The sequence below is a fragment of the Delphinapterus leucas genome, chromosome 13, assembly GCF_059928025.1.
Source record: "Delphinapterus leucas isolate spDelLeu-1000000601 "Yukka" chromosome 13, BTC_Dleu_Yukka2, whole genome shotgun sequence".
Lineage (NCBI taxonomy): Eukaryota > Metazoa > Chordata > Mammalia > Artiodactyla > Monodontidae > Delphinapterus > Delphinapterus leucas.
Window position 1 is genome coordinate 14,428,234 of NC_143141.1, and position 22,686 is coordinate 14,450,919.

Genomic DNA, 22,686 nt, shown 5'->3' on the forward strand with positions numbered 1-22,686 from the left:
CAGAATTTTAACTAGGGGAGACACAGGCCCAGATTTGTTTCTTATGCAGACAATGCCTTGTGGGGGACAACTGGAGGGGTCATATCTGGATACAGTGAAGTCCCTTATTAGGCTAGCGCAGTATCCGTATCAGAGCGAGGGATGACTGTATCTCAATCAGAACAGGTGGAGACAGGTTCCCAAGATCCAGGCCTCAGTTTCCCCACTGGAGCACAGATGGTGGGGCGGCCCCCGGGTCTCTGCCTTGCCAACTGGACCACCTCAGGGTCCCCTGTGAGCGGCGGGGGCACCGGGGCGCGCAGAGGAACCTCCCGAATTCAGCCTGGGGCCCGGGGCAAGCGGGGCGGGGCGGGCCCCGCTGGTGCCCGAACGGCTCGCCGCCCAATCGCCGCGGGCCCGCCGTGCCCCGGGGGGCTGGGGCAGCCGCCGCCGCCGCCGGAACGTGCCGCGGCTGCGCCGACGCGCCAGCGCCGGGCAGGGCGGCGGGCGCGTTCAGTCTGGCGGCGGCGGCCGTGCGCGGACAGACGTGCCCGGAGCGCCGCAGCCGCCAGCATCCGAGACGCGCCGCGCCGCCGAGCCGCGCCCGCCCGCCCCCCGCCATGGTGGCGTGGATCATCTCCAGGCTGGTGGTGTAAGTGGCTTTCTTCCCCGCGTCCCTTCCTTCCTTCCCCTCCTTCTCCGGCCCCCGGCCCCCGGGCTGCGCGTGCCCCTGCAGCGCCCGCCCCGGTCGTTCCGGCTATTAATACCCGGCGGCCGCTAAATTTAGCAGGTACAGTAGGTGCCGAGGTCGCGGGCGAGCGGGCTGCACAGAACGCGGCTGCTGCCCTGCGGGGCCCGGCCCGGGCGTGGGGGCCCGGCGGGCGGGGCCGCGAGGGCTGGGGGCGCACGGAGCTTCGCTGGGGTCCGCGTCGAGCCGCGCCCGGCCGCTTTGTTCCCCCCGCTTGGTGGGCTTGGCCGAGGCCCCGAGTGAGTGCGCCGCGGGGACACGTGTCCCTCTCCTTGGGAAGAAATGTTGGCCTGGGGTCGCCCGCTGCCGCGCCCCGCCGCCACGCTTTTGTCAGGTGAAAATGACAGAGCCCAAAAGAGCCTGGGGCGCTGCCTGGAGGGATCGGCGCGGAGAAGGGCGGAGAGCTGGAGGCAGGGCTCCTAAGGGGGTTGAAAAATACTCCTCCTTTTTAGGGTTCTCAAATTGACAGCGGCCTAGGCAAGTGGGACGGAGGATGACAGATCCGAATCTTGGGGTAGCCGCCCTGCGTACCCTTGTGTGATTCCTTGGGCGGGGGGTTTGAAGGAGAGATAGAGACGGGCATCTCCGGGAATTCACGGGAAATTTCCAAGTGACAGACGGCCACACTGACGGTGGCGATGACACCTGCCAGGCCTTGCGGGAGAGCGCAGAGTCATCTGGGGTGAGGCCTTGTGTGAAGCCATTGCGGGTGGGCGCGGGGGCGTTTTGCTCTGTCAAGCCCCAGAGCCGAGTGGACCTTTGAAGAGCTCCTTCCCTCGTGGATTTGTTCTCCTTTGGAGGTAGACATGGCCATCTATTCCAGTTCCCCTCCTTTCCTAACCATCCTTGCCTGAGTCAGGACAGATTTGCCACCTGCTTGGGGAGCCGGGGTGAAATTGTTCTGGGGTGTGGGAGCTGGTGGTGCCATTCCAGATTTTCCTTTGTCTGAGAAAGAGGGGCTCCTGACTCTGGTTGATTGTGTGCCATGTTGGGGAGCACCTCCCATCTCCTACCCTTCTTGCCTGATTTTCAAAGAAGCCGGTCAGGGTAGCCTTCTGAAGCCATTCTCAGCATTGTCTCCTGGCCACCATTATGGGCTTTCTTCCCAAGGCCAGTGTATGTCCCTCTCAGCCCCCAAGTCATTCATTCCTTGCTGGCCTCTCCACAGCTGTTGCCACCTGCTGGGGATTTGTGCTGTACATAGAGGAAGCATGTTAAATGTTTGGAAGATTCCTGCGGGCAGAGGTGGCATGAATAACCCAGGGAAGTGGCTGGCACGGCTGGCCCCGCCTCATGCCTGATCAAGGCCTGTCTTGCCTTCCGGGTGGTATTTTTTTTCTCCTGAAGTAGTGCCGTGATTGTCAGATTTGCAGGTGGCTTCTGGGGGGTGGGGGTGGGGGTGCCTCAGCGTGGGCCAGAGAGTTGAGTTGGCCAGGCTGGAGGACTCACTCCCTATAGGTCCTCCTGGGCTGGGGCTGGAACACTGAGCAGCCAGGGTTTCTGGTCTGGGGTCCATGTGACCGTCTTTAATTTTATTAGCACCCACCCCCTGTATACTAGACAACTAAGAGGGGTGAAGGGGAGAAACATATGTTTGGGTGGGGTCTCAGGGACTAGCAGTTACTTTCTAAAACAACCACACTCCCCAGAAGTGAAGAATTGCATTTCAGAGAACTTAAATGACCGTGAGAACTGCCCCTCAGGTCAGCCCAGGACCCTGTGCTCCAAGGGAGAATTTGTGAGATTTGGGGTTGTTATTCCCACTGTCAACTCCAAAAGGTCAGAGATAGGACCTATCCCTTCAGCCCCTAATGCTGTTTAGAAACCCAACATGGGTGTGTCAGTTGTGAGTTGTTCAAACCATTTTAATAAGCAGCACCTGTTTTGCGTAAATCATACCTGTTCACTATAGGAAAATTAGAAAATGTAGATCCATAGATGGAAAATCATCTACGCTGTTCCCATACAGAGATAGCTACTGAAAATTTTGAGAAGTATATTTGTCAAGCTGTGTTTCCCTAGGCATATATGCACATATGTTTATATTTACCATGCAAGGAAATTATCGATTCAGCCCAAATTTCCACAAACCTCTTAGCAAAGAGTAGAAACGCCATGTTTGGAGTCAGAAAACCCTTGATTCAAATCCCAGTTCTGCCTCTTGCCAACAGATCCCAGTTCACAGCTCAGATCACGGGAGATCCTAGTTCGCAAGCCCTAGTTAATCTCACTTTACTGTTGCAAAGATTTCGATGATACATGATTTCTAAATTGCCAAGTACCACAGAGGACATTCCGTCAATGAGTGTTCCCTCCCGTCCTCCGAGAGAGGTTGTAAGGGCTCTGGAAGGGGCTTTCAGACATTATTCCTGCAGTTTTCCAACTGGCTTCCCTGAAGGCCACTCAGCCTGAGTGGGCGGGCTCTGGGTTCCCAGCCCCGATTCCTTTTCTTTGTTTTATATACTGGGGTTCTATATAAAATATAATTTGGAAAGTACATGGGTTTTACTGCTAATAAAAACCACTGAGTCAGTCCTTCCCTCATCTGTAAAACTGTAGAGTGTGCTTTGCCCAAGGCCAGGAGGTGAGCTGGTGAAGAACACAGGCTCTGGATTTGGGGGTCAGTGCCCTTTCCACCTCTGCCTGTCCTTGACCTAAACTGATCTCTTTCAAGCTTTCGAGACCTCTAGTGTGGCATCCTATGATTTTGTCCACAGGTCCCTTTTCCTATAAGCAATCTTTTCATGGTTTCGTAAGCCTCTGTCCCATCAAAGAACATTTAAGGAAGACCTGCCACTGTGCTCTGAGGATGTGGGGGGAGCGTCTTCCTTCCAACCAGAGGCGTCAAGACAAGCTGATGGTGTCTGGGGACAGCCAGCTGTGATGGTGACTGTGTTGCCACGGGCTGTGAGCGTTTTTTAGGGCCATGGTGATAGTTTTTTCCCCCTCCCACCTCTCGCCCCCTCCCAAGGCTCTTTTTTGAAGCACCTGGCACTTCAAGTGCGCTCAGTAAAGTTGGTTGTGTTGAGCGAGATCAGAGATCCTAGGATAAGCAGGGGAGCTGGTCACTGTTATCCCCTGGGGACAGAGGTTAGTGGGCATCGGGACAGGCTTGTGCCCACTGGGCAAAGCTCTTGGAATGGGAACCAATTTGAGACGCTGCTCTCTTGCCAGCTGTCTTCCTCCTAACTGCCTTGGCTTAGCTTAGGAAGAATTAAGGAAGAAATATTAGTGCAGTAGCAAGGTTGGCCTTGTTGAAACCTGGTTGATATCTGCATGGAACATGGGAGCTCATTTAGGACTGGTCTGCTCGCCTCCTTTAAAATACTTTGTTTTCTTTCCAAACAACTCAAGGCCTAGGTGTGAAAGCATTTCAAACTGTGCACTGGAGCAGGCACACAGAGGTCGCTCTGTGTCTTCTTGGGAGAATGCACTATCTTGAAGCATTTATTCCAAGGAGCAGGTTTTGCCTCATTGTGTCTGGACAGAATTTTGGCTGAGGCCCACGGTGTTGGCTAAATGGATCCAGAGCTTCCCACCACTTACTGGGTTAGTAGACCAAAACTCCAACTCACTGCCTGGGGAAAAAGAGAGTCCTAATTCATAAGTAACCAATAGCTATGCCGAAGAATGTCATTTTTCCACCTTGCACATCTTTAAAAACCGTCATAGCTTTTAGAAAGTAGAGTCTGATGTTTAAAACAGCCTTGAGTTGATAGCTGAAGATCTAGCTAAGTCCTAGGACTGTCTCGAGCATGAAGTCTCTGTGCCTTGGGTCAGGGATGGACATGTAGAGAAGCCTGGAAGGAATGTGGGCTGTCCTCAAGATGTTCCTCAACTGTTGCAACACAAATGGAAAAAAAAGAAAAAAACATACACTCTTAAACATAAACTTACCTTTCTTTGGGGCCTGCTTTCAAAAGGGGAATTCAGAAAGATGATCCTGTTAATGGAGGGTTCAGGTTAGTTGACGATTTCTTTCCTGGCACTGGGTGTGGTACAGGGTAGGAGCTGGGTGACTGTTTCAGTTGAATTGTGAGAGGAAAGATGTTAGGTTCTAGTCCAAGCGCTGGTCTGACCCGCCTGCAGAATCCTAAGGGCAACTTGCACCTGCGCTGGGGCCCTGCTCCCGGTCTATGATACAATATTATTGGCCAACGTCATCTTGGAGGTCTTAATAATTCCAAGAGCCAGTGCTCCTCTGGGCCCCTTCCTTTCCCTCAAGTCCCCCAGCCGGCCTACATGCACTGTGTTTATTTATAAACAGGGGCCCTATCCTCAAGGAAGTGAAAAACATCAACCTAGATTTCGCTGCTGTTCTCCTGCCCTGGTCTTTGTTTATTAATCCTGCCTGCCTGCTGGGAAGTAGCTTTTGTGCACTTCCTCCTGCTGTGTCTTATTTCAATGGTAGCTGACAAGTGAGGGTCTCACCTGGTTATTAATGGCTCAGTTTTCCCCTTCCTTCTAAAGCGAGCTATCCTCTTTGTAGTGTATATTGTCTGGGGGGCGGAAGAGCCCTGGGAAGAATGAGAGAAGGTGGGTCAGACCCTCCGTAGCCACCTAGTGAGGCTGCCATTTTGTGTTGTGTATGTGTGTCGTGTGTGTGTGTGTGTGTGTGTGTGTGTGTGTGTATTTTCCAAGGGATTTCAAGAGGCTTGGGGATGGGGTAGACTTGGCCATGCAGTAGTCAGGGTGTATGTTACCTTTGCAGTTTTATTGCCAACAATGAGCTGTGCACATGCCCAACTGGTTACCAGGATTCTTGGTGTCTGTGGGAATTTTTCCGAGAACCAACAGGAGGGGGTTTGCATTTGGGCCATGAGAATATTTTCCTCTCACTTCAGGGCCTTGGGAAGGCCCTGATGGATTGGAAGATGGATAGTTACATACATACGGGTTTGTTCTGAACTCTCAGATCCCATCCATCTTCACATAGAAGCACACTGTTTTCCCTCTGGGTTGTTTTAGTCACACCCAGGGCCTTTCCTTTGATTTTAGAGAAAAAGTAAATATAAAGGACCAAGTATCTGGCACACAGTAGGGGTGTCTGAAGGAATCTTGACAGTTAATCTGGTATTATAGGCCCTCAAGCATGGCATGTGTACCTAGACCAGGATGGCTAGTAGGTTTTATCTCTTTTAATTGATGGGAGGCTGCCTGGGACCTGTCTTGAGATGGGGTATGAAGCTGAGTTGGGCTCAGTGGGGAAGGAGACCCCTGAATTATTCGTGCAGGGATGATGGTAACGGGGGCACACATGTTGGCTCAGTATTTGCTCCCCCAGGACTTATTTGGTGGTCCAGTGTTTAAGACTCCATGCTTCCACTGCAGGGGGCGCTGGTTCAATCCCTGGTCGGGGAACTAAGATCCCACATACCGCGTGGTGTGGCCAAAAAAAAAAAAAAAATTAAAAGTTTAAAGTATTTGCTCTCCCAAACTTGGCCTGTTCCTGATCACAGAAGGTCTGTCCCACTGTCAAGAGTTTTAAGAAGCTTCCCTAAATTAGTAGACAGGAGGAGCATCCTTTACCTGAGTTAACATCCCCTTCTGACACCCTGCCCCCACCAGGCTTTGTCAGTCACCTGGCAGTTCTAGGCCATAGGTACCTCCTTGACGCCAGCACAGGGAGCTGTCCAGCCAGTGGCTCTCCAGTCTGCTTCTTTCCTCTTAGGGTGATCACACGTATGCCACATTTTCCCTTTTTCCTTTGCCCTTCACCCATCACAGCTCAGTTACATTCTACCTTGGCTGCTCTCATGTACTTGTGCATTCACATCCTTTCCACCTCCTTTAGGGATCTGTGGATGGTACTCTGGGCTTCAAAATGCATTTCCCATTCCCCTCTGGTCACGTACCCCATCCTATCACCCTCCACTCAACCATGGAGGTGGGCAGGGACTCAGGCCTAGCGACACATTTCCTTGGGCACAGAGGTTGGTCCAGAGGTGGGTCTGTGGCCCAAATGGAACCCCTAGATCCTCCCTCAGGGTGTCTTGATTTGAAGCTGGGAGAGGAGAGCCTTGCCTATGGGACCCAGAGCTGGAAAGATGTGAAAGTGGGGCTGCTGGTGGCTGCCTGGCACATGGAGAAGGCATGGTATGACAAAGCAGAGGTAAACAGAGATGAGATACAGGCACAGAGAGCCGGAAGCTGGCTTGATTCTGGTGACCCAGGCCCCGGTTCCTGCAGCTCCTCGTTTAGGGCCTTGAGCTGTCCCATATCCTAGAATGAAGGCCTTGAATAGTGCTTGTGTTAATTAAGCATTTATTGTAGTGGTGAGGATGGACCGGGCTATGCTGTGGTAACAACTCTCAAATCCCGGTGGCTGGGGACAACACAGGTTGGTTTCTTGCATAATTATGCTGGCTGTGCGCTGTGGGTTGGCAGAGGCAACCTGCTTACTGTCATCACCAGAGGCTCAGGCTGACGGAGGCTTCTTTGTCTTAGGGCGCTATCATTGCAGCGCAAGGTACCAGGATTCACTGGAGTAGGGAAAGAAAGATGGAGAGTCATGCAGCAGCGCTTAAGTACCTCTAACCGGAAGTGACACGTGTCACTTCTGCTCACATTTCATCAGCCCAGGAAAATCATATAGCCAAGCCTGAATTCAAGCGGGTGGAGAATTACAGTCCGACTAAACATGTGTGAACAGCCCCAGTGACCACCGCATATGTCGAATGAATGAATCCTAACCAGCTTTGCAAACCTGTAAATGTCCTTTTTTGTTGAAGTTGGTGTAAGATGGCTTTTTTTTTTTCTTCTTCTTGCAACTGGGACAGTCCTAACACACTCCTTTACCTCTTCATGTTAGAAAAATCTCTCACTCTCCTTTTCACCTCTTTTCTTTATCTTGTTTTTGAGTCTTAAAAGGAAGTCTTAATTTTGAGGAGAAATCAGCAATTGCAGAGGACATGCTATGCCATGGATAAAGACCTTGAAGGTGCCCTACGATTGTCATTACACTCTCCATGTTGGCCTCCATCTACCTTCCTCCAGGAAACCTCCCTTGGGGCGCCTAACTGAAGAAAGATTTCTGTTCCTGGGGCCCCAGTGTGGCATTGTCGCTTTGTACCTTGTGACGTGGTGGTTCGTGCATTTACCTCCCGCATCTGTTTCGTAGTCTCCCTCTCCGCTCTTCGTGGGTAGTAGGTGCCCAGTGAGTATATGTTGGCTCGTGAATGAGTCAGGACCTCTCTATTCGAAGAGTGGTCTGTGCACCAACCACATCAGCATCACCGGGAGCTAGTTAGGAATGCAGAATCCGGGGCCCCACCCAAGGCCCGGGGAATATGCATTTTGACAAGACCCCCATGAAACTTGAGAAGCACTGAGTCAGGATTCAGGATGTCATCATCTCCCCTGTGAAATGAACAGAAATGGACTCGCCTGATATTCCCACTATTGGCTGTAAATGGGAATTCAATCCCAAGTCTTCCATTTGTGCTGGCTTGTGGTTCATCCCTCTGATTCCGAGAGGTCCCAACCCTGATTTGTACGAGTTCTGAATAGCCTAACTGGATTCCACCAACCCAGCGCTCGACTACAAACCTTTCACAAGTGGGCTGCCGAGCTGTGATCTATGTAAAATTTAGTTTTGCTGCAACTGGGGTTTAAACCGCCAAGACAATGCCTGTCAGACAGAATATTGCGGTGAGCAGCTCGTGCCATTCAAGAGGGTGGGTTACAACCCACCGTGAGAAAGAAGCTGGAGAAGCACAGTCGACTCACGCTGGGGACTCACGGTGGGTTTACAGGAACATGAAAGGACTTTTTCTCATGAGCACATGAGGCCAAGAACCACTGGTCCCTAGATGTCCCTCCTGAGGAAGCCACAGGACCCAGTGGGCTCTGTAAATGCTTCATGCCAGACACTGTGTGCTGTGGAATCCAGGCGTGTCAGTGAGTCCTCTCAGCCCTACCTTCAAACCCTCCCTGCCCAACCAACTCCCACCTCCACTGCCACCACCCTGTTCCAACCCCAAATTATTGCTCTCCTGGACCATTTCAAAACTCTCCTAATTGCTTTCCCTGCTTCTACTCCCATCTCTCCAATGCTACGTCGTTTACAATGTAAGATAGGGGAATTCCCGGGTGGTCCAGTGGTTAGGACTCCGCGCTTCCACTGCTGTGGGCGCGGGTTCAGTCCCAGGTCGGGGAACTAAGATCCTGCAAGCTGCATGGTGCGTCCAAAAAAAGAAAAAAAAAATGTGAGATAGGTCTTACATGGAAAACAAATTTATGGTTACCAAAGGGGAAAGGGGGTGGGGGACGGATAAGTTAGGAGTTTGGGGCTAACATACAAACTACTAAATATAAAATAGATAAACAATAAGGACCTACTGTATAGCCCAGGGGAACTATATTCAATATCCTGTAATAAACCATAATGGAAAAGAATATGAAAAAGAATAGATATATATATTTGTATAACTGAATCACTTTGCTGTACACCAGAAAGTAACACAACATTGTAAATCAACTATACTTCAATAAATAAATAAATTAATTAAATATAATAAAGGAAAAAATTTTTTTTAAAAAACCCATAAAGTAGGTCTTAGCTTTCCCCTGCTGTTTAAAAACTGTCTAAAAGGGCTTCCCTGGTGGCTCATTGGTTGAGAGTCCACCTGCCAATGCAGGGGACATGGATTCGTGCCCCGGTCTGGGAGGATCCCACAGGCCGCGGAGCGGCTGGGCCCGTGAGCCATGGCCGCTGAGCCTGCGCATCCGGAGCCTGTGCTCCGCAGTGGGAGAGGCCACAATAGTGAGAGGCCCGCGTACCGCAAAAAAAAAAAAAAAAAAACTGTCTAAAGAACTCCCGTCACACTAAGAATAAAATTCAGACTCCTTACCATTGTCAGCAAGACTCAGCAAGGCCTGGCCCCTGCCCACTGCCCTGATCTCACCTTGTACTGTTCCCCCCTCACTCGCTCAGTTCCATCATGCTCACTGTTCCTAGAAGGCGACAAGCTTATCCCACCCAGGGGCCTTTGCACTTGCTGTTTCCTCTGCCCTGAACACACTGCCCTGGATCATGCATGGCCCTTTCCCTCTTTCCATTTAGGTCTCTGCTTACATGTCACCTATTCAGGAGAGGCCTCTTTTGACCACCTTCTCCAAGATACACCCCACCCACACCTCTGTGCTTTTGTCCCTCCCTGAAACTATGCTTCTAATTCTTTTGCTTGCTTGTTTCTGGTCTGTCTCTCCACTAGGATTTGATCTCCATGACGTTTGAGACTTTTATCTTGTTCACAGCCGTTTTTCCCAGCAGTTCTAAGCTCATAGAACATGTTTAAAATGTATACGAATGATGACTTTGTATTCCCTCTGGGGTTAGAAGATCCTTTCTTAAACCTAGGTTTGTAGAACCTTGATTTGTGACCATGGCAAGTAACGTAACCTCTCTAAGCCTCAGTTTTCTCATCTGTAAAGTGAAAGATTTGATTTCTGTTTCTGGCAGTATAGAAAACTATATAGTCTGAAACCCCTCCCTAATAAAACTTGAATTGAACGTTTTTCTAAAAATTTTGCATGAAATATAACAGCGATCCCCTAAAAGTATAGCAGAGCTTTTAAGTAAGTAAATTTGCCAGGAGGCAAAACAGAGAGGGAATCATTTTGCAAGGCTGTAAACCAGTACTGTAGCAGCTGCACGACAGACTACCCTGAGATTTAGCTTAAAACAACAGACGTTTTGTTATCATCTCTCCTGGCTCTGTGGTCGGGAAGTTGGACAGGACACTGAACACAAAACTCATTTCTGCTCCATGATGTCTGGGTCTCAACTGGGATGATGCAAATGACAGTGGCAGACTGGCTGTCTCTTTCTTTTTTTAAAAAAAAAAAATTATTTATTTTTATTTATTTATTTTTGGCTGTGTTGGGTCTTCATTGCTGCACGCGGGCTTTCTCTAGTTGCGGCGAGTGGGGGCTACTCTTTGTTGCAGTGCGTGGGCTTCTCATTGTGGTGGCTTCTCTTGTTGTGGAGCATGGGCTCTAGATGCGCGGGCTTCAGTAGTTGTGGCATGTGGGCTCAGTAGTTGTGGCTCACAGGCTCTAGAGTGCAGGTTCAGTAGTTGTGGCGCATGGGCTTAGTTGCTCCGCGACATGTGGGATCTTCCCGGACCAGAGCTTGAACCTGTGTCCCCTGCATTAGCAGGAGGATTCTTAACCACCGCGCCACCAAGGAAGCCCTGGCTGTTTCTTTTTGTGTGTTTTAAGGCCTCTTCATTTGGTCTTTCTATGTGATTTCTCCAGCATGGAGGCCTCAGGATAGTCAAGTTTCTTACATGGTAGCTCAGAACTGCAAGAATGGGTGTCCAAGAAGCATCGATAGAAACTGCAAGACTTTTTATGAGCTGGTCTCAGAAGTCCCAGGATGATACTTGTGCTGCATTCTCTTGGCCAAACAAGTCACTTCAGGCCATCCTAGATTTGAAGAGAGGGGGATTAGACTACCTCCCCATGAGTGGGGTAGCAAATAGTTCGCAGCCATCTTTAATATACCACACTGGAGGATTGGCCTAACTTGGTTTTAATATCTCAATAGAGAAAAGAGGGGCCTTGAGTCTGTGGGGTATTAAGTCAGAGCTGAACGTTGGCGTAAAGTTCAGACTTGAAGGGCGATTCTGCAGCATAATCCTTAGTAAAAGAATAGACCCCCAAGCCCTGAGAGATGACAGTGAAGCTTGTCTGTCTGGCCCAGGGTTCTTGGTGGAGGGAAAATCTCCCTTGGGAAGTTGAAACCATCTATGGACCTGTCCTCATCTGGATTTGGGGTTTAACACATTCTGCACGGTCTGCGTACCCTTAGCTGAGAGATTAACATAAACATTGGTCTTGGGCCAGCGTTACTCCTGGGACATCTGACAGAAATTAATCCAGTCTCTCTAAGAGCTCTCAATACACATCATACAGAATTAGCCCCAAAGCACATGAATTCATACTCCAAAATTACGAACCCCGCTCCTAAGCAGGAGTTAACAAACACTACAAGGCAGGATTAGCCCTCCAGAAATAAATAAACAAATAGGTAAATAACATACCTATATTAATTGTATATTATTTATATAAAGTAGCTATCAATACTTAGAGACCTTAGAATAAATCTTTCTAAAATGAAAAAGTAAAGAACATACAAGAAGATAGCAGGTGCCGGGCTGGAGCAGGGAGAGGAATGGGCCCATGGGAAAAGAAGCAATTCTAAAAGTAAAAAATAAAGTATTAAAATTTAAAACCCAATGGATAGTTTGAAATGATGAGGGATTGAACACCAAGGGGGTGATGTTTTCTACCCCGCTTCTTGGAGCTAGAGGGGCTCTTAGTGATTTCAGGCTCTTGTTGACAGACAAGGAAGATGGGGCATGAGGGTTTCGTTTTAGGTCATTCATCAAGGTCAGTAACATGATCGGCTAGGCCAGGACTTGAGGCCAAGTCTCCAATTTCTGAAAGTGTCTTGATGTGGAAGAAAGAGGTTTGTTTTATGTGGTTAGAGGCTTGGACTAGGACTCGTGGGCGATTAGAAGACAAACTCCTGTCGTGATAGAAGGAAGAGTTTTCTAGTAATTGGTGCTAAAGTGAGGCAATGAGCCCCTGGCTTCCAACCCTAAGACCTTCCAACTCTGAAACTCTAGGATTTTAATCTTTTCCCTTATTATAGTGGAGGAAGAGAGATACGAGTTTTTGGAAAGATTCTGTTTTTCAGTGGGTAGGCCTTCTATCCTTGTTCGAGATTTATTGATTCATTGCTTGATTGATTGATTCATTCATTAACTGCCCATTTATTGACCATTTGCTTTGTGCCAAGCATACACTGGGCACCAGGGATAGAGAGATGAATGAATTCCAATTGCATCTTTGAGAAGTTTCTGAGTTCACATAGCCAGTCAGTGGGGAACTTGGACTTGGATTCCAGTGTCCTTCCTGCCTCGCCAGTGTTCTTTCCGTTGGGTGGTTATTTTGTGGGTGTGTGAACGACTTTTCTGGCTTTGGTTGGAAATTGTAGGGAGGAGCCCTTTCACAGGGGAAGTGGTACATCTGATGTGTGAAAGGAGATTAAACCACTGCTGTATCTCTGCCTGGGAGACACTGTGGCAGCCAATGTTGAGAAAGAAGAGGAGGCAGAGGAGAGGATGTGCTGCGTGAATACAATCAGGGACAAAGAGATGGGTAAAGTTGAGCATCCTTATCCACTGTATTAGTCTACTATTGCTGCTGGAAGAGAGAACCACAGAGTTAGTGGCTTAAAGCAGAAATGTAGTCTCTTAACAGATCTGGAGGCCTGAAGTCTGAAATGAGTTTTGGGGGGCTGAAACCAAGGTGTTAGCCGAAGTGTTTCATTCTGGAAGCTCCGTGGAGAATCCATGTTTTGCTTTTGGAGTGTCTGATGGCTGTTGGCTTATGGCCACATCTCTCCAGTTTGTGCTTCCATGGTCACATTGCCTTCTCTTCTGTCTTTATATCTTCCTCTACCTCTCTCTTAGAAGGACATTTGTGATTACATTTAGGGCCCACCTAGATAATCCAGGATCATCTTCCCATCTCAAAATCCTTAATTTTGAGACTCTGCAAAGTCTCTTTTGCTATATCAGGTAATATTCATAGATTCTGGGGATTAGGACCTAGACATCTTTGGGGACCATTATCCAGCCCATTAAACCCATGGCTGTTGGCCCTGCTGCCACCAAGCTGAGGGGAGTTAAGAAGAGCCTAAAGAAAGAACACTCTGGGGGAATTCCCTGGCGGTCCAGTGGTTAGGACTCCTCGCTTTCACTGCCAAGGGTGCAGGTTTGATCCGGTGCGGCAAAAAACAAAACAAAACAAAACAAAAACACTCTAATGTTCTAACATCTTATTTTGGTTCCATTTCCAGACTCTCCTTGATTTGTAAAAATTAATTATTGCACCAGTAGAAAAGATTACAAAGAAGTGGTTAGGGTATACAGTAATGGATAATAATACAATGAATACTCTTTTACTCACCAACCAGTTTAAGAAATAGAACATTACCTTCATTGTATCAATATACCACTGTTTACAGACATTTGGGTTCTTTCTAATTTTTGTTTTTCTCTTGCTCTTGAAAAGAAAAGACTTCTGCAGTGAACATTCTGATATGTGATTCCTGGCGCACTGGTGCACAAATTTCCTTAGGAATGGAATGGCTGAGGCATAGGGTATATGCATCTTTCGCTTGACCAAATAACATAAGTTTCGTAGACGTGTGGGTCTGTTTCTGGGCTCTTTATTCTGTTCCGTTAATCAATTTGTCTGACCCTGCACCAGGACCACACTGTCTTAATTACCATAACTTTTATGAAAATTCTTGATATCTGGCCTGCCAAGTCCCCTTCGCATTTTGTTCATCGTAAATTGCTATCCAACATCATTTTTCTCCAGCAACATAGACAATTTCAGTTGTTCCACGTCTTTACCATCACTTGCTATTGTCACACTTTAGAAGTTTTGCCAGTCTGGTGGGTACAGAATGGAATCTCATTATAGTTTTAATTTGCATTTCCCTGAATACTAATGAGATTGAGCATCTTTTCATATGTTTATTGCCCATTCATGTTCTCTCTCCTGTGAAGAGCCTGTTCAAATCTTGCCAGTTTTTCTCTTGTCCTTATCTTACTGATTTGTAGGAGTCCTTTAAATACTTTAGATGCTAATCCTCTGTCACTATGCATTACACATGTTTTCTCCCAGGCCCTGGTTTATTTTTTCATTTTCTTTATGGTGTGTTTTGATAAACAGAAGTTCTGAATATTAGTGCAATGGATTTATCAGTTTTTTTCATTTATAGTTTATACTTTTTGTGTCCTAGGAAAACCTTACCTAATCATGAAGGTATTCTGAAATCATGAAGCTATTCTCCTATATTGCTCCTAGCTAGCAGTTTTATAGTTTTTTCATTCACATTTAATTTCTTTTTTTTTTTTTTAACATCTTTCTTGGGGTATAACTGCTTTACAATGGTGTGTTAGTTTCTGCTTTATAACAAAGTGAATCAGGTATACATATACATATGTTCCCATATCTCTTCCCTCTTGCGTCTCCCTCCCTCCCACCCTCCCTATCCCACCCCTCTAGGCGGTCACAAAGCACCGAGCCAATATCCCTGTGCCATGTGGCTGCTTCCCACTAGCTATCTACCTTACGTTTGTTAGTGTATATATGTCCATGCCTCTCTCTCGCCCTGTCACAGCTCACCCTTCCCCCTCCCCATATCCTCAAGTCCGTTCTCCAGTAGGTCTGTGTCTTTATTCCTGTCTTACCCCTAGGTTCTTCATGACATTTTTTTTCCCTTAAATTCCATATACATGTGTTAGCATACGGTATTTGTCTTTCTCTTTCTGACTTACTTCACTCTGTATGACAGACTCTAGGTCTATCCACCTCATTACAAATAGCTCAATTTCGTTTCTTTTTATGGCTGAGTAATATTCCATTGTATATATGTGCCACATCTTCTTTATCCATTCATCCGATGATGGGCACTTAGGTTGTTTCCATCTCCGGGCTATTGTAAATAGAGCTGCAATGAACATTTTGGTACATGACTCTTTGAATTTTGGTTTTCTTAGGGTATATGCCCAGTAGTGGGATTGCTGGGTCATATGGTAGTTCTATTTGTAGTTTTTTAAGGAACCTCCATACTGTTCTCCATAGTGGCTGAACCAATTCACATTCCCACCAGCAGTGCAAGAGTGTTCCCTTTTCTCCACACCCTCTCCAGCATTTATTGTTTCTAGATTTTTTGAAGATGGCCATTCTGACTGGTGTGAGATGATATCTCATTGTAGTTTTGATTTGCATTTCTCTAATGATTAATGATGTTGAGCATTCTTTCATGTGTTTGTTGGCAGTCTGTATACCTTCTTTGGAGAAATGTCTATTTAGGTCTTCTGCCCATTTTTGGATTGGGTTGTTTGTTTTTTTGTTATTGAGCTGCATGAGCTGCTTGTAAATTTTGGAAATTAATCCTTTGTCGGTTACTTCATTTGCAAATATTTTCTCCCATTCTGAGGGTTGTCTTTTGGTCTTGTTTATGGTTTCCTTTGCTGTGCAAAAGCTTTGAAGTTTCATTAGGTCCCATTTGTTTATTTTTGTTTTTATTTCCATTTCTCTAGGAGGTGGGTCAAAAAGGATCTTGCTGTGATTTATGTCATAGAGTGTTCTGCCTATGTTTTCCCCTAAGAGTTTGATAGTTTCTGGCCTTACATTTAGGTCTTTAATCCATTTTGAGCTTATTTTTGTGTATGGTGTTAGGGAGTGATCTAATCTCATACTTTTACATGTACCTGTCCAGTTTTCCCAGCACCACTTATTGAAGAGGCTGTCCTTTCTCCACTGTACATTCCTGCCTCCTTTATCAAAGATAAGGTGACCATACGTGCGTGGGTTTATCTCTGGGCTTTCTATCCTGTTCCATTGATCTATCTTTCTGTTTTTGTGCCAGTACCATACTGTGTTGATTACTGTAGCTTTGTAGTATAGTCTGAAGTCAGGGAGCCTGATTCCTCCAGCTCCGTTTTTCTTTCTCAAGATTGCTTTGGCTATTCGGGGTCTTTTGTGTTTCCATACAAATTGTGAAATTTTTTGTTCTAGTTATGTGAAAAATGCCAGTGGTAGTTTGATAGGGATTGCATTGAATCTATAGATTGCTTTGGGTAGTAGAGTCATTTTCACCACATTTAATTTCTTAATCCTTTTTTTTTTTTTTTTTTTTTTTTTGGCGGTACGCGGGCCTCTCACCGTTGTGGACTCTCCCGTTACGGAGCACAGGCTCTGGACGTGCAGGCTCAGCGGCCACGGCTCACGGGCCCAGCCGCTCTGTGGCATGTGGGATCTTCCCGGGCCGGGGCACGAACCCGTGTCCCCTGCATCGGCAGGCAGACTCTCAACCACTGCGCCACCAGGGAAGCCCTATTTATTTTTTTAAACACATTTATTTATTTATTTTTGGCTGCATTAGGTCTTCGTTGCTGCGCAGGGGCTTTCGCCAGTTGCAGCGAATGGGGGCTACTCTTCGTTGCAGTGCTCGGGCTTCTCATTGTGGTGGCTTCTCTTGTTGTGGAGAACAGGCTCTAGGTGCACGGGCATCGGTAGTTGTGGCACACGGGCTCAGTGGTTGTGGCACATGGGCTTAGTTGCTCTCCGGCATATGGGATCCTCCCGGACCTGCATCGGCGCCACCGGGGAAGCCCTCTTAATCCATTTTGAGATGATTTTGGTATATGATGTGAAGTAGGACTCCAGAATTTTTTTTCCATAAGGAAAACCAATTGTCCTAGCACCGTTTATTATAAAGTATGTCCTTTCTCTTTACATCTGCAATGTCCAGCCCTGTCATAAATTCAGTTTCCCTGGATGTGTAAGTCTATTCTGGGCTCTTTATTCTCTTCCATTGAACAGTTTTTCTGGCCCTGTACCAGTACCACTGTTTTAATTACCATAACCTTATGAAAATTCTTAGAATCTGGCCTGGCAAGTCCCCCCACCTTCAAAAGCGCCTTAGCCCTTTCTCTTCCATATACATGTTTAGAATTATCTAGAATTATATACTACAACACAGACACACACACACACACACACACACACACACACACAAACACACTCACTCACTCAGAAATCTGTTGGGAGTCTGACTGGAATAACACTGATGTTCCTAAGATATTGACTGTTCCAATCCATATACATATATGTATACATATACATGGCATCTGTCTATATTAATTTAGATCTTCTTTAATGATTTTCAATATAATTTTATAATTTTTACTGTAAATGTCTTGTGCATCATTTGTTAGATTTATTCCCAGTTACTTGATGTTCGTTGATGCCAGTGTATTTGGTATCTTATTAAAATTTTCATCTTCCAACTGTTTGTTAGAACAATGCATCCTTGCCACACTGTACATCCTTTGGGGCTTTCCAGATAGAGTCATGCCATCTGAGAATAGCACAGTGTTGTGTCTTTCCAGTAATTCCTTTTTTTCCCTTACTCTTACTGTCCTGGTTAAGATCTCTAGTAAAAGATGACTAAAAGTGGTGAAGGCAGATCTTCTTGTCTTTTCCTGGTTTAAAAAGGAATGCTTCAACATTTTCCCATAAAGTATTGTGCTTGCTGTAGGGTTTTCAGAAATATACTTTATCACTAAGTTTTCTTCTTGTCCTAGTTTGTTGAGAGTTTTTATAATGAATGATACTGTATTTTAGCTAATGCTTCCATTGAGATGATAATGGGGATTTTTTTTTGGCCTTTAATTTGTTAAGTGGCAAATTGTATTAATTAGTTTTGCCATTAAACAATTTTACCTTCCTGGATAAACAAAATTTGGTCATAAAGTTGGGTTTTTGTTGTTGTTGTTAGAACAACCTAAGATTCAGTTTTGTTAATATTTAGTTTAGTCTTTTTTTTTTTTTAAAGCTATGTTTGTGAGTGATATTAGCTGTGCTGTCTTGTCTGGTTTGGGTATAAAGATTATACTAGCCTCATAAACCACATTGAGGGCGGATATATCCTCTTTTTTATACCTTGGAATAGTCTGTGTAAGATTGGATTTCTTTCTTGCGTGTAAAATACGTGACCTTACCAGTAAAATTATCAGGGATAGGTGTTTTTTCTGTGGGAAAAATTGAACCTACCTATTCGATTTCTTTAATGATTATAGATTTTCTCTATTTTCTTGAGTTAATATTAGTTTAGGAGTTTATTCATCTTAGTAATTTTTCAAATTTATTCATAGTTAACAACACTGCTTTTGCACTCCATTCCTTTTTTTCCTCTTTTCCTGGTACTCTCATTAGATATATGTTAGGTGTTCTTACTCTATCTTCTGTATCTCTTCATTTCTTATTTCCGATTCCTTTTTTTGTCTCTGCTGCTTTATGAATAATTTTCTTCATGTCTATCTCCTTAGCAGTCTCTAGTCAGCTGCTGAACATATTCATTGGTTTTAAATTTTCAATTATTCTATTTTAGGAATTCTATTTAGTTCTGTTTCAAAACTGGTCATATTTTATGGCTTCTGTTCCTTCCACATAGTTTCAATTCATGGATCTTTTATCCATGCATAATTTGTAACATCACACTTTGATCATTTAGAAACTATTGGTTTACCAAGTGAAATGCAGATCTTCTAAATGCTGACACATTTCATTATACAATATCAAAAATTCACATTCATTAATATCACCATCAATCCCATCAGGAAAGTCTTTTAAGTGTTGGGACACTGTCAGTTTCGTGGTAGTGGATAAAAATTTTCCAAAATTCTGGTTTTAGCTTGAAATTGAATATTATCATTGGCAACAAACACTATTGGTTTTTCTTGAAGTAATGGGCTCATTTCATCCATTTCCTAAAACCTGCTTGCCAGATACCCAACTCTGAATAACCATTGTTTGTCAGTCATTCAAGTAACTGTACTGTTCCCTGAAAAACAGTGGATAATCGGCACAAGGGTTTTTCCTCAAGACAGTCATCATACTTGGTATGCAGCAGTACTTAATGCATGCTTCCCATTTCATCACGAGATATTAAAAACACCTGTACTCCAGCGTCAAGATTTAATTAAATTGATGATTTCTGCTATATCATCAATGACATTCTTAAATGAAACAGGCATTTTTTTTCCTACTGCGTCATGGTGACGAATACAATGACTACGGGTAAAGTTTAGTGCCATTGCCTTGATTCATGCAAAGGCAGCGGTTTTACCCCTTATTGTTCTTACACCATCAGTGCAAGTTCAACACAGTGAAAAAGGCGTATGTTTTAGTATTATTATTAAAATTGTTTCAACCTCGTGAACCCTCTGCCAGGGTCCCAGCAACCCCTGGAAAGGGTTTTGGGGTCTCCGAGGAGTCTGTGGATCTTGCTTTGGGAACCATTCACTGTTCTGTACAATGAACAATCATTTCCATACCTAAGAAAATCGACTCTCATTCCACAGCTTCATCCAGCATGTGGTCCGTACTCAAATTAACCCCAATTAAACAAAAATCCTTTATTTATTTTTTTCTTGTTTCTATTTGGATCCAGTCAAAGCTCATACACTGAATCTGGCTGCCGTATCTTTTGATCAACGTAGAGCAGCACCTGCACCCCCCGCCCGCCAACTTTATGAAGAGTCTAGGCCGACTGTGATCTAGACGTTCTGGACTTCTCAGACTTGTCCTCATGATTAGACTCAGGCCATTGTGTCTACGTTGTGTAGATGATGAGGTGCACCTCCCACTGCCTTCTGTCAGGAGGACAGAATGTCAGGCTGTCCCACGATTGGTGATACCGAACTTGACCACTTAGTAAAAAAATTCACAATTTCTTTCTTTTTTTTTTTTTTTTGGTACGCGGGCCTCTCAATGTTGTGGCCTCTCCCGTTGCGGAGCACAGGCTCCGGACGCGCAGGCTCAGCGGCCATGGCTCACGGGCCCAGCCTCTCCGCGGCATGTGGGATCTTCCCGGACCGGGGCAGGAACCCGCGTCCCCTGCATCGGCAGGCGGACTCTCAACCACTGCGCCACCAGGGAAGCCCCTACAATTTCTTTAAATCCAGAATTTTTAGTTGTTGCCAATGGCAGGGTAAGTCAGAGTCTCTTGTCTGATACTATTGGAAATAATGGTCTCCTTTTGATTCTTCATTTTTGAGGTTCAAAGGTATAGCAGTTAGAATTCTTTTGGTTCCAAGAAAAAAATATACAACTCATGCTGGTTCACATAACTGAAAAGTCTAGAATGGCAGTGACCCAGGATCAGCAGCAATCCAGCAGGTTCTCTTGGTCTCTCCCCTGCACTCATGTTAAGGCTGGCTCCCCTTGTGGACACAAGATGATTGCCAGCAGCTTCTGAGTGGGGTGAATTTCTCATTGGCGTGTAGTAGGAAAAGGGCATCTCTCCCAAAAAGAGAGCATCTTCTATGGGACACAAGGAGGCTTCTTTCCCAGAAGCTCCTAGCAAGCATCTTGCTCTCCTGATTGTAGTCACACACCTGTCCCTGAGCCAATCCCTATGGCAGGGGGATGGGATGTGTAGCATGACTTACACCAGCCAAGACCCACCCTAGATCTGGGGATATGGTCAGCTTCTCCGAAGCACAGGGGCTACATGGGGCTGCGGAGAGGACCCAGAGAGCCTCTGCATCCTGTATCAAGACGAAGGCAAATATCCCCCAAGGATTAGTATCCACAGTAATGGAAAACACTTGACTGAGTACCTAATATGTGGCAGATACTGTTCCTCATTCATTCATTCAGCGAGTTCACTCAGTCATCTCATATTTAGTGCGATGCTCCTGTGGGTTGCGTGCTGGGCCACCACTGAGGCGAAACGGAGTCTTCGCCATCACAGCACTTCTCATGTAAGGCTCTGTGATGTTATTAATACAGCAGTCATACAAGGCGGGCATTACTCCTTCTTTCCCAAATGATAAAACTGAATCCCAGAGGGCTAGGTAGCCTGCCCCGGGCTCCCCAGCAAGTTAGTGGTGGAGCTGGACCCAGAGAAACATGGTGCTGCCAGCAGTGCCACCTGGCCCAGGACTGGGTGGGCCTTGGGGGGTGTAGATTCTGGCCCCAGCTCTACCCCTGATGGGCTGTGTGACCTGGGGCTTCTCTCTCAGAGCTCCTCTTCCTCTTTGTAAAATCGAGTGGGGTCGGGCTGAACCTCCTGGCAGGCAGGTTCCCTGGTTGTTCACACCATCCCACCATTTGCATCTCCTGGAAGTGCCAGCTGCTCTGAGCAAGGCGGACCTTCTCACAGCCTCTCAGCCTCTCTCCAGAGTCTCAGGGGCCCTGCAGGGTCTATGATATTTATAGTGAGGAGCTGTTGAGGACAGGAGACCCAGGAAGGAAAAGGCAGGACCCTCAGGAACTGCCTCCACCCACACATACCAGTCTCCCCATTCATAAAATGAAGTGGGGGGATTAGCTAAATGCTCACAGGGGTCCTGCTACATACGTCATTTGAGTAGTCATTGACAGTGTGCTGCTCGGTGCTGGAGGGTCCCAGATCTGCGCTTTGTTCCCAGACCTAAAGGCAAAACTTAGGTCCATTTTACTGTAATACAAATAAGTACTTTTATTGACGCATATTTATACTCCATGTCAGATGTTGCATTGGCAGTGTGCGTACATCATCTCACTTAATCTTGACAGTAGTCTGGTGTGATAGGTATGTAGTATTATTTCCATTTTACAGATGAGCAATCTGAGGTTTAGAAAGGTTAAGGAATTTGCCCAGTTCTTAATTGTTAGATCCATTGGATCTGTCTGATTTCACAGCATTTGCTTTGTCTTTGCTTCTGTGTTGCTGCATCCCCTTTGTCGGAAATGATCATTAACAGTGGAAGGCCAGGGGCTTCCCTGTTGGCCCAGTGGTTAAGAATCCACCTGCCGATGCAGGGGACATGGGTTCGAGCCCTGGTCAGGGAAGATCCCACATGCCGTGGAGCAGCTGAGCCCGTGCACTACAACTACTGAGCCTGCGAGCCACAACTACTGAAGCCCGTGCGCCTAGAGCCCCTGCACCGCAACGAAGAGTAGACCCCGCTCTCTGCAACTAGAGAAAGCCGCGCGCAGCAACAAAGACTCAACACAGTCAAAAATAAATAAATAAAACAAATAAATTTATTTTTTAAAAAAAAGCAGTGGAAGGCAGTGAGAGTAAGGATGCACTAAAACTCACGGAGATTCCAAAGTACTGTGTGCTGGGCTGGCTGGTCCCCAGTACTGTGAAAGAGGAATGAATGGTCTTCCAAATGCAGTTTGGGTTCCCTTCTGCAGGGAGGGAGGCCCATGCCAGGTGATATCGGGTAAGGTGTAGGGGGTGAGAATGTGCCAGTTGTGTTTGAAGGACCAGACTGGCTTGAGTTGAGAATTCATGTCATGCTGTCTGGGGAGTTCAGGTGGGAAAGGTCAGTTTGAGGTCAAAGTACAGGACTTTGCTTTGAGGC

At 46.3% G+C, this 22,686-nt stretch overlaps 1 protein-coding gene across 1 annotated transcript in view; it reads left to right on the forward strand.

Moving 5' to 3' along the window:
- The first annotated feature begins 470 nt into the window (after nt 1-470).
- The window catches only part of REEP1 (receptor accessory protein 1), a 109,760-nt gene continuing 87,544 nt past the window's right edge, over nt 471-22,686 (forward strand). Inside the window, exon 1 of the mRNA XM_089922862.1 lies at nt 471-631. Coding sequence (XP_089778988.1) covers nt 600-631 — 32 coding nt within the window. The 5' untranslated portion in view covers nt 471-599. The remainder of the gene's footprint in view (nt 632-22,686) is intronic.